At 40.1% G+C, this 12324-nt stretch overlaps 1 protein-coding gene across 1 annotated transcript; it reads right to left on the bottom strand.

Annotated features, from left to right (window-relative positions):
• Positions 1-401: 401 nt before the first annotated feature.
• LOC106171422 (retinol dehydrogenase 12) lies at positions 402-6784 on the bottom strand. The gene is made up of 7 exons (XM_013551768.2): positions 6642-6784; positions 4699-4839; positions 4086-4277; positions 3736-3894; positions 3407-3526; positions 1892-2093; positions 402-1245 (listed from the first exon to the last, which is right to left on the bottom strand). Exons 1-7 carry the CDS (start codon positions 6685-6687, stop codon positions 999-1001), a joined length of 1107 nt encoding a protein of 368 aa, XP_013407222.1. The 5' UTR covers positions 6688-6784; the 3' UTR covers positions 402-998.
• Between the last annotated feature and the right edge of the window lie 5540 nt (positions 6785-12324).

The raw sequence follows: 12324 nt of genomic DNA, 5'->3' as shown, positions 1-12324 counted from the left end.
TATCGTTATCAGTAAACAAGCTGCCTTAAATTGCTTTCATAACTGCAATATGCCTGTGTCAGAGATTTTTAAAGAATCCTTTAAGCACAGCTTTAAAAAAGTCCGCTGTGTTGTGTTTTACTACTCTACATCGGTAAAATCTACCATCTAAGCTGCTCTTTCAGCAATACTATATGCCGTGTCTCAAGCAAATCTAAGCTACTTCTGCAGCGCCAGCATTTGGCTGCAAGTCAAATGCTAGTGTCTCTATTCTAAGCAGACTTGCTTTAAAGCGTTGTGGACAAGTCCTTGGGCAGGGTAAGATGGAACACAAAATTAAGTTTAAAAATTCGGTCTTCTTAATTCGCACAGGGCTGTTGTTCAACAACTATTGGTGCGTATGAAAACCCTTAACTTTGGGATACTGTTTTCTAAACCTATATTTTCAAATAAATAAAATAAATTATATTAACATGTTAATATTTCAACTGCAGCTATGTCGGTTTGGATCATTCCACAAAAACCGGCTACATATCAAAAGCTTGTTATGCAATAAATAGTGAAAATCGTACTGATACGTACATATTATGTACAAATAAATTAAGAAATGCATCGATGACATGACGGTGTGATGCGTTTTTGAGTTTTGCTCTCATGAAACGAAAACGAACGATGAGATGAATCTATGAATATGCAATAAATAATGTTTATGAATATGGCAAATGTATGCTGCCAGCAGCCGCTTTGCCGTGCTGATGAAATGTCTTCGCGGTTGTGAATAAATTACTGATTGTTTACTCTTCTTCAATAAGTCGGTGCCGTCGCCTAGAGTTTCTTGCGAATCTTAGGTATCAGTCGTGATAAGCACCTGAGAAGGTATCACAAACTGCACTTGTGGGTGCGTTTTCACAGGACTTGGGAGATCATGTGTTGCCACGCGTGATGAACATTGCGTGCGAGTAACGTCGCGAGATGGCGTCAAGTCCGAATGGAAGTGTACTGGAACAATTATGCAGGCTTTACCCCTGTCGTAGACAGTGTTCAATTGGTTCGCAGCGGTCCATAACACAAATGTCATTGTTGTTGAAGGGGAATTCCTCCCACTTCGTTTGTAGAAGATCGACGTGTTTTCTGCGCGACTGCAGCTGCGTGTGCGGCCAGCACTCTTGTTCGTTCAAACCCACCAGTTCTGCGCTGAGGTCCCATACTTTTTTCGCCAGTTCTTTGTCTTTTGCTAGGGGTGCCATTTCTTTTTCCTTGCAATCACTGTAAAAATGAAAATTGATATGAGACTTAAATCATTTTGCTAGAAAAGCATGAAAAAGTTGTGACAGAAATCTATAGCGTGTGTATGTGTGTGTGTATGTGTGTGTGTGTGTGTGTGTGTGTGTTTCATTTGTCATATCCCGTCTTCCCGCGTTAGATTTAGTCTTCATTTATCAATTTGATTCATAGTGACAACACGATGCGCGTTATTATCAGACCTTCAGGTTATCTCTGTTCTAAATTTAACCAAGAACCCTTCTAAATTTAGACGTAATGTATGAATAGTAACGTGTATGGATACCGTAGCGCACGCCTAGGCCTCCCACACTAACGCGATTGGAATGCTACACCGCTTTTGGTAAATAGTGGATAGTTATAGAAACTATCATTTATAAGCAGGAAATATTGGCTCGACTTTCTGATAAGTATTCGACTGCCATTTACTTTAGCTGAGTAACAAGTGATACAAATGAAGACACAAAATCGCCTGAGATAAAATCGTTTATGGAAACGTTGCCTTGGTGATAGTCCAGATAAAGTGGGCCTAGAACGTTGAGTCACCTTACCGTGGAATGCTAATTTATAAGTAGCCAGGAAATGAGAAAGTGTGTGAAATTTCATCTCTAAATACGGGTGAAATATTTACCTAAAGTATAGTCCCGTTTTTCCTTCTAAACTTTCGTCAACTGCACAGAAAATGCTGGTCTGTGCGCCCTCGCGCGGGTTCTTAAAGAGCAGGAAGTACAGCCAACAAAAGGCGACGTGGTTCCATTCTTTGAAGAAGATATATTTGGCTATGTCGGTTTTCACTACGCCGGGGTGGAGACAGTTAACGGTGACTCCAGTGCCTGAAATAGACAAGTAGCTAAACTCATTAATACGTCCTGTCATCTTTATCTTCATTAATATGTATAATGCTTTATGAACATTCACAGTAATGTCAACAAACAATGCGACAATAATTTCTTTTTGTTAAGTGAATCATGCTAAAAATAGACAGGGAGATGTGCCAAGATTCTTTGCTTAATGCACGTTTTGAACACGACAAGCTTGGAAGGACACAGCGGACTTTGACATTTTATATCAACACCATTGACACGTCTGAGACTATTTCTTCAGAACTTTCATAAGTAGGCGCGGGCGGACAGCGCGTGCATTTTTCGGATGCCTTTACCTTGAAATTGATCGAATATTTCGGTGTCTAGTCTACGCAGGTCCTGGATGTCAATTAAATTAAGAAATGGATTCGAGAGTTAATAAAGGCACCTTGCATACAGTGATTTTTTTCCTTTTTGCCAATCAAGAAAGATTTTTGTCTTTGCAACGCTTAATGAGAAAAATCCTTAACCTCATCGTTTATGCGTGCCTGATCAAATGAACCATCCTCGATAATTTCCCGATTTTATTGAAAATCAACTACAAGTTGAGTTATTAATTAACTTGAACAAAACATGGGTTTATGTTTAATAGTTAACCGATGCACTGAAGGTTTTTGCGAATTGCCCTTTATCGATAACTAATGTACAATTCGTCTGGACACAATACAGGTGAAAGTGTCAGAAATTTATCAATTTTCAATTGGTGGCCAATTAAGCTCTTGTTACCCAAACAAAACAACAGTAAATGAATTATGAACGCTGGGTGCACCAGTAGTAGCAGTAGTAAAAACATTACGTTATGGCGTATTGTGCAGGCTTCAACGCCAGCTATTGTTCAAGGGTGATTTATCACATGCTCCTTGATTTCATGTCATTTTTATGGGCACGCAAAGATCAGAAATGATTGATTCTAAGTCTTGCTCAGCAAAATTTGTTATGAAAACCTTGGGTTTGTTGATTTTATTGTTTTCACAGCTTTCCTCGACAATGCAAACTAAGAAATAAAAAACAGAGGCCTTGTCTGGGCTTTTGTTTCCTTTAGCTATCCAAACACAAGCGCGATCTTTCATTCCCCTTTGTATTACTAATGAGGTCCGGTATTGATAGCTACATTAAGACTTAATTAAGGATCCAATAATTTTACAAAGGCGAACATTTTTGGGTTTTTTAACGTTCCCTGTGCATAATCAGCCTTGTTCTTTATTATCCGCGCCACTAATGCTGTCTAGATATTTCTAAGACAACCGACAATCGAACAGTCGTAAATAGTAAAACCTTCTTACCTTCTAGTCTCTGGCTTAGTTCTCTTGTAAATAAATGGTTAGCGAGTTTGCTTTGATTGTATGCAGCGAACGGTGAGTATCTTTCCTCCCAGTTGATGTCCTCCCAGTTCATATAGCCATCTGTCAAGAAAATACAAGCCAATATTATAGCTACATATCATATCATAAAGTATTCATTCTAATACTCTCTCTCTCTCTCTCTCTCTCTCTCAAGGCCAACGTACTTAGTCATATAGCAACGACCGAAGTATATCTTGGTAGTATTCTTTTACTATCTACCCCTCCTTTCCGTCACACAAAATCGGTGACTGTTTCATTTGTCTACTTACGTTGGTGACATCTTGCGGACACTATCACTATTCTGCTGGGTCCAGATTTGACTAGAAGATCCAGCAGGAGGTTGGTGAGTAAAAAGTGCCCCAGGTGGTTGACTCCAAAGTGTAGCTCAAACCCGTCCTGGGTGGACCCCCTCGGGCACCATGCCACTCCTAATAGAGCAAAAAAAAAATCAGAGCGGTTTAAGGGACGAACAGCTATGATATTCCGCCCTCTCTTAACTAATTGCGACACTTATACAATTGTTTCCAATGATACTTTAAATGAGCTGTTAAATAAACTAGCCAATATTGATTACTCTGTACGCTTCGGAACTTAATTTGCAAACACCCGGGGTACTCACCTGCATTGTTAATTAAGACGTCTAATCTCTCCTCGGTTTCATATATTCGTTGAGCAAATTCTTTCACGGATTGTAACGAAGCCAAATCCAGTCGTCTGACCACGACCTCGGCGTTTGGGACTTGGGCTCGGATTTCGGCAGCCGCTTCCTGACCTCTTTTTATGTCCCTACAGGCGAGGATCACCCTTGCTCCTGAGACAAATATAACAAAATTTATTAGTAGTGGAGATTGCGGTTTATTGTTCTTGACGTTATAGTAAGGTGGGATTCTTTGTGTTTATGGTATACATTACTATCGATTAGCCCTTTTGGCTTTTTTGCCAAGCCTTTTCCTTTCTGGCAGGCAAGCTTCCCTCAGTTTGCGTCACGTTTCATTCATAACTCTGCCGTGAAGAAGGGCTTTGTTTTCCAAGTCCAAAGCGGTCGAATGCAGTTAATGCACACTTGTCAGTTTTCAAAACATTCCTAATACATCACACCCGGGATTATCAGTAATGATTTCAACCGTTACCAATTACCTTTGATTTTACCAGATGTCTAATGAGGGGCGGATCGTGCATTGTTTTCGTTAGTTCGTGATTCATAAGGAATAAGACTAATAGGCACTACTCACCTCTGGCTGCCAGGTCTAAAGCTGTCTCTTTCCCTATCCCTGTGTTGGCACCTGTTATGATCACTGTTTTTCTATCTAATCGTGCCTGACTCGTGCACATACCGCCGGATATGTATTTTCTCCACAAATATGTTAGGACACCTGTAAAAAATAGAAGGATTTTAATGAACACCAGAGGAACCAACAAATCGCAAGTTTTATTTATTAGTTAGCGTCTAAACTCGTGTAAGAGAGGCGGGGAAATCTTGCGCTGTTACTAGCGTCAGTGCTATCTTCTTAGATGAACATCCTTGGCTTCACGGGTTACTGCCCATTTTGATGACAACTGTGTCGCACTTAAACATTAAAAATTGCTTTAGTTTTAGCACCTGTAGCTTGCTTATCGGGGCCCCAATCTGCATGAGTCAGCACCGCTAAGCGTGCGGCAAGGACCTACCGACCCCCGGTGCATAACCGCGCACCAACCATCCAAGACGAAGACTGGCAGTAAATACGGAAGCTAATGCCTCAGTCCACCCTAAACGCCGATCAGATCAATTAATCTTGTAGTTCTTCTCGGTCGTTAAGCTTTACGCAAGCACTTCGGCAATTGGCAAGTGCCAGCCTGTTGCTGTTCTTAACAGTACACAGAGGTAGAGGTATAATAGCTCTAAACGGTTGACGACTAGATTGGAGATAGACTAGTTAGCCATAGCAGAGCGTCAACAAAGCAACGTTATTTATTGCGTATCTTGAGTTATCTTACTTCCTCTTCACTTAGCCTTCAGGCATTAAGTTCAGTTGGTGAAAAGAGGATTTATTAACCCATTGGTCTAACTACATTACGAATTTATCTTTTTTGGATGGTTCAAGCTATAAACGGCACAAAAATCTCGGTTGACAGAGGGATTATGACTACAATCACGCCATAAGAGGAATGTACGGAATGGAGACTATCTGGATCATCGAGAGCTTCAGTGGCACGACAACTTTTCCCGATATCGCGATTGTTTGTTCGATTTATCACATATTGATTTAAGCGACAACCTCGAGTGTTCTTGCATTCCGGCGTTTTCAAGATCAAAGTTAATACTAGTAGTTGTAGTAGTATCAGTATGAGGTTTGTTGTGACGGAACCTATCCCTAATAACCGTAACGTTCTTTTTTTGATTGCCTATTCAATTACAATACCATGGATCTTCCACAACTGTGAACTGTCACATGTCATAAATACAACAATGCAACGTTTAGACTTTGCCTAGGTCAAGTTCACAGGCGCCTCTCTTTCTACATAATGAACACACACCCGGAATTATTCGAAAAAAAAAAGGATTCTGCTATATGATTAAAGGGACATGATTAACTTTAACACGGGAAGTGACATTTATGATTCAATAGGAAATCTACCGCGGGTCAATAGCGCTGGCACTCCTCCCAGCAGTAAATTGTATACAAAAGCGTTTGTTTACAAACACGCGGCCACGGTGACACCGCCAACAGGTGTCACGGGCTACTGTGTCGATACGGACTTACTCCGAGGAAAAATTTAATGGAGACGGAAATCTAACTGGCAGATCACGACTCGGGTTGCCAAATATGAATTAATGTTTTTTCTTTTAAAAAGGTTGTCACAGATTGTAAACATCCGCGTTTGGTTACCATCTATGATACGGTTTGGTAACCACACGTGAGCCTACGGTGTGGGCTGGATCATATTCTAAATCAACTATCTGATGTATGCCCCAGGTGCTCATTTATATAGGTATATGTATGCATAGGATAAAAAGTTGAGCATTCAGAAGTACAGAAACTAAGTGATATCTGGTATCTGCAATTTTTTTCCAAACAAAAAGTATCCGTCGTGTCGAGTTTTGCACTGTAGAACTACTATGTTGACTGTGTGCCAAGAATTCCGTTAGCTACACGTGCTCAGCCAGGTTTGTAAATAAAAAGTCTCGACTCACCTAATAATACTGCTGCCGTCAGGAAAACTAAAACTGTCATCATCATTTTTTCTTGAGTTGATTTCTGTACTAAGTCGTAAATTCTGAAGATGCTGCTTGCGTTTCTTGAAGTTGTCAAAGTTCTTGAAGGTATGAACTCGGTAAATGATTCTGTAAAACGAGAGAAGTGCACGTTATTTTATTTCATTCGATGATTGACGTCATTTCCACTCTCACCGATTTCGGCCAATCACAGAGAGGCAGTTTCATTTCATTCATACGTTCATTTACGTTCGCCAGGTAGTAACCAACCTGGCATTGATTAAGCCAAGATGACTGGATGATGAACATTCTAGTGTTCTGTATATGGACATGGGCGGGGCTAAATGTTCTTTCATTCATGGAGCCAATAGTACGAATCGGCACACGCCAGATGGAAGACCTTGGTGAGTTGCGACAGTACTTATTGGAGGGAAATACCTTAAATTACACTATCACCTAAATGACTTTAGCTTCTTCAAGCGGTTAACAGTACGAAGGTGCAGGGCGTCACGCTTACTACACAATACACACTGGATATGATTCCAAGGTTAATGTGTTAGAGTCGGGATTTTATTACCATTTCTTTTCCTCGTGTGAGTGTGCGTTTGCGAAATTCTATGGCTCCCTGCCCGACAATCCGGGCATTAGCTTCCAGGCACCTCAGCTATAGAGTCTGATTTGCCCGGGGCTCGGAAAGAGTTACATCTATCGTAGCTTTTTTCCTTCTTGCCAAGTTGTTCACCATGAATCACGCAGTTCTTGCCATGCCCCTACGCCTCCAACTAACAGTTCTTTCCAACTTAAAAAATGATACTATAAAAAGTACCTCTACCTTATATTTTAAGCGAGGGATCGAGTCATGTCACTTTCACTCACACTGTAGATAGAATATCAGTATTGTTGAATCAGAGATCGAACATGAATCATTTCTGTGCCATGTGTTCGGCCTAAATAGTCACTGAAATACTGCAAGTGGAGTTGTTCTCATAGTAATGTAAACAATATTACAAGGATGGAAGAGTGTTAATGCAGCGAATAGTCCTAGTTTTTGACCCGTAGTCAGACTGAAGTAATATTGGCCACATTGTAATCAAAGCCATCCTTATCAGTAAACGAAATGCTCATCTTTTTACGATTAAAAGATTCCCTCACGGCTTTAATGTTAGGCTCTATGACATTTTAACCAAGGTGACTTGTGGTCTTTACTGCTATAGACGACGGAATGGCACCCAAGCCAATGTTTTTACTTTCATTTACCCTGATGTCAGGACGAAATAAAACAGCTACATGTACACTACCAAAAAATCATATGGGGAAATAACGGAGAGTAGAAAGTAAAGCAGCCTTTTCAAAGAAGTAAAATAACAATGCATCAACAACATAAGCCTCGTATACAAAAGTAAATCGGAGTTCAACATTTTTTTTTCGCTCTTTTTTTCGTCCTCACCGCAGAGTATGTTATAAAAAGTTGTATTTCCCGGATCCATCCTATTGTCATATTTTTGTTATCTCACGTGTCTTCTGTTTGATATAGGTATTTTACTGACGTATATTCCTGTTACACGATGTGATAAGGATGCGGGGATTCAGACACGTATTTGTTTTCCAAAAGCTAGTTTCTTCTTATTATTAGCATTCCGGATGCGTATTAAGTACATTGATTTATCATTTACCAGTATGACATATTACTTTTAATGCAAGAATACTGATAACATTTATCCGGAATTTCAAATCAATGTTAAACACACTTTACGGTTTGTAAAGCTGTCCTCTTTACAGAATACGTTATAATTTTGCGGTGATGTAAACTGCTGTATGTCGTCCCAAAAAATTCTTAAAATCAGAAAGATGAATTCCGTTTGACACGTGATTGATTGCCTTGGTTGTCTTATTAAGATACTTTTTTCATTTTACTGAATCGCTAATACAAGCTTTTGCTTTTTTTCTGTGTGTATTTCTTAAAGTCCGTGTTATTGTCTGCGAAAAAGCAGTTGCATCAGTCACCCCCCCCCCCAACAACTCTTCTCACCGTTTCCTCTCGCTCTGTTAGTTTTCCATTTTCCTCTAATTCCTTACCTAATTCACCCATCCTTTTACATCATTCCAATGTTTGTTCATTGTTAACTTTGTTGTAAGTATGCTTTTATTGTTGTAGTTTTATCAGATAGTGTTTGTCAGATTCGTGGGTTGGTCATAATTATACAATTACAAAAATTCCAGGAACAGGTTGTTTCACAATAAAATATTCATTCATTACTACGCGCTAGTCGAATGGTTTTATTTTTCTTGCTTGATGAACTAACTGATAGAGCAATTTCCTCTGATTACGAAAATCAATAACATTCCACGCCAACTGAAAGCGGTGTCACTAGGAATATTCACAGTGAAATCATACTTAGACGTAGCTTAGCAAAGAACCATGTGCCACAATTTCAAAACCGTAAATTCCAAGCCAATTTGCGGTTGATTTTAATCAATGAGATTCTTGTACTTTTTTGTTTATCAAAAGCCACACGCACACAAACTATGCTTTGTGGTTTCTCAAAAGAGCGCACGGCCCATTTCTTTTACTAAACAACTTTTTTTTTTGATATTGCAGTTGGGGTTCCTGACCAAGGAATGCCTGAAGGCTCGCATCAATTGTTGATGTGGTTTACAGGTAGAGAGGAAGTTTCCGATTGATTCCTTTTATCACTAGAATGTTTGGTATTAATCGACTGAGTTATTTTTGAGAACGAATTCTGTTATTTCAAGCGCCAATGTCAACTCATAGGGGAAATGTCATGAAGTATCCGTCATAGTCGGTTCCGTCTGCTTTACTTCTTAGCACAGGTGCTCGCATCTTGAGGTATTACACTCCAACTAAATAACTCAATATGCTAATCAGGCCGGATTGAAAGTGTTTAAACAGTCTTAAATAGAGTGTTGTGTTAGTTATTCTGGGAGCAGATTTCAAACAAAAGCAAAGCAGATATCGGAATGCCGTAGCAATCGAAGGCTAGATAATCGATGTAAAGCATTCAGTTCCGCTGTCGTCAGTACCTAGGGCCTTCCATGTTTGTTTGTTTGCAGGTCTCCACCCACTGCCTGCGGAGATTTGTTCTTCTCTCGCCAGACGGAACCAGCCTTTTAGTTCAACATGGCTTTATTTAGTAATACAAGATAGATACCTGACAATCGCTGTGATTTTTTTTATATCTAAAGCCATGTTTTACAACAATAATTATCTACGGACTGCATGTAGACTTGCCGATTTATTGCATTTTGGTTTATTTTTGGTAATCTTAGGCTTGAGGCTGATATAACATATCATTACCGGTGTTTTTTTTAAACTACTTTTTGTTATATTGTGCTATAATTTTCTCGTCACTAAAGACAAATACTGGTTGTTGGTCTCCTGCTATAGCTTACGTTTGAGTGGCAGAGTTTACCACCTGCGACACGTATCTGTCGCCTACAGCTGCTCGGCACAAATTCAAAGGATTTTTGTCTTCGACAAAAGTTTTTGTCGGTGTATTCTGCGTTGACGCACTGTGCCACTTCAGTAAGCGCATGCTGGTATCACATTACAGCATCTTCCACAATGGATAAGAGGCCCGTGTGCCACCGAAGTCTAGTCCTCACGTCACTCGAGTCGGAGTATCGTATTTTCATTATATGTTATATACATAGATTGCCATGTGCAACATCTGTAACATGATTGAAAAGCACACGGCCCTCTTGCTCCCTCTTTTAACACACGTTAACATAAATAAAGTATAAACGCAATTGATATTTCTGTCTGGTGACAACTGCAATCTGCTCGCATCTACCCAGAGAAAAAGATTACATATAAAAAAACAATGTTCAGGTATGCAGGAGACTACTGAGAGAGAGAGAGAGAGAGAGAGAGAGAGAGAGAGAGAGAATGAGAGAGAGAAGGATGAAGATGAAAGAACGGAACGAAAGGAAATATGGAGGGAGGGAGGGACAGCAAAAGTTTAGAATGGGTGGGTGATATCATACTGTAAATTTCTTAAAATTCGTCAATGTATATCGCTAATTATCAGACTCCAGGTCCACCCAGACACATCATTATGTTGTGAGGTTCACATAACGCCGGGTAGTTCAGTACACATGTCAACCCACCACTCCTTCTTGTCCAACATGCACTTGGACAAGCCATCGGAAATAGTTCACTCTTTGTCGGCAAAAGCTCTAGTTATGCAACGTTGTGTAGGTTCTTCGTTGGACAGGTCTGTTCTTATTAATTTCCTTTCATTAGAAAATCCGTTACTGAGAGACCTTGAAACGGAAGTCATTTTTAGAGTGTTGCGGTTTTGGGTATAATTGCCTGTTCCAACCTCACCGCCAGCAATACCGGCATTTTCCTCAGTGAATCGGCCATCGCTTTCATCGAGAGCGTAATCCCTATTATCATTCTTATTAACTGTTTAGCTTTCATCATTGGAGTTGTATAGTTAAGGTATGAGAAGGTGAGTCAGCCTGATTTCACTTCCGGACCGTAATTGAAAGAAGTAAGTGATTTATGTACAATGATTCGGAGACTTCATTTGGGGGGTCGAAGCACAAAGGCCCCTTGACACTTTGTGCAGTGCGTTATCTGGCACGACTGTAAGGTGGTCAGTAGATCAATAGGCAGGTTGATCACAAAGGGGTGTTAACAACAGAAGCCAAAAACGTTCAGTCTTTGCTGACTTTCACGTTTAGTTAAGTGATAGCTGTCATCTTACAAACACCTTGATGTATCCCTCTCTCCCCCCTCTCTCTCTCTCTCTCTCTCACTCTCTCTCTCTCTCTCTCTCACACACACACACACACACACACACACACACACACATGCACATTCTCACGTGCACACACACATATACGCTGACGCATGGACAAACACGTGTTCTTATCTTTCTCTTTTCAGTCAATTATTAGGAATTGATCTCACCACCACCATGAATTTTCAGAGTATGCCCATTTTTCTCTTTGTATCAGTATCAGCTTTCTCAAACATCTTTGTTGCAAATCACTCTTCCGACGCAAGTACTATATTTCCAAACAGGTTTGGTTTTAGTTTACAGATCGCCCTTCGGTTTTCCGTCATTTCTGGCTCTCTCCCATCCCTAACGTGACAGGGTTTTCCTTTCTTAATTAGGGTTTTTAATGTCAAGATTTCGAGGTTCTTGTACGTCACCAAAATAGTCCATTGTGTTGAAACACGTGCTTCGTCGCAGGTTGTGAATAGCTGGTCTATTTGATATATTTGTTTGCTTTATTTTTCCGATCATGTATTTCTTCAATTTGAATAAAAAGGATAAATTAACACATTAAGTTCTTTTACGATCAAAATAACAAAATAACATGGGTGGCATAACGTGAAATTCTGCAGTAGCTTTGAAATATATAAATATTGTTATAAATAGAGGTCAGCAAACCTTGGCTTCATGTCGTCTCAAATATGCAAGATCGCCTCTCTCTCGCGTGCGCGCGAAAATGCACTTTCGTTCGACCCCCCCCCCCCCCCGTGTCACTGTCTCCCCCCTCCCTCCCTCTCTCTCGTTCTTTTTTTTTTTTCCGCATTTTCCCGGGTAGCATTTTTCCAAAGCTGTAAGTAACATGACAAACATCACCTCGACAATAGGCCATAAAATAATGCCGCGGAAGTCAATGT

Source organism: Lingula anatina, chromosome 2, assembly GCF_051362555.1.
Source record: "Lingula anatina isolate TDL-2025a chromosome 2, LinAna3.0, whole genome shotgun sequence".
NCBI lineage: Eukaryota > Metazoa > Brachiopoda > Lingulata > Lingulida > Lingulidae > Lingula > Lingula anatina.
Note: the sequence above shows the minus strand (reverse complement) of the source record. Positions and strands in the feature narration are given on the sequence as shown.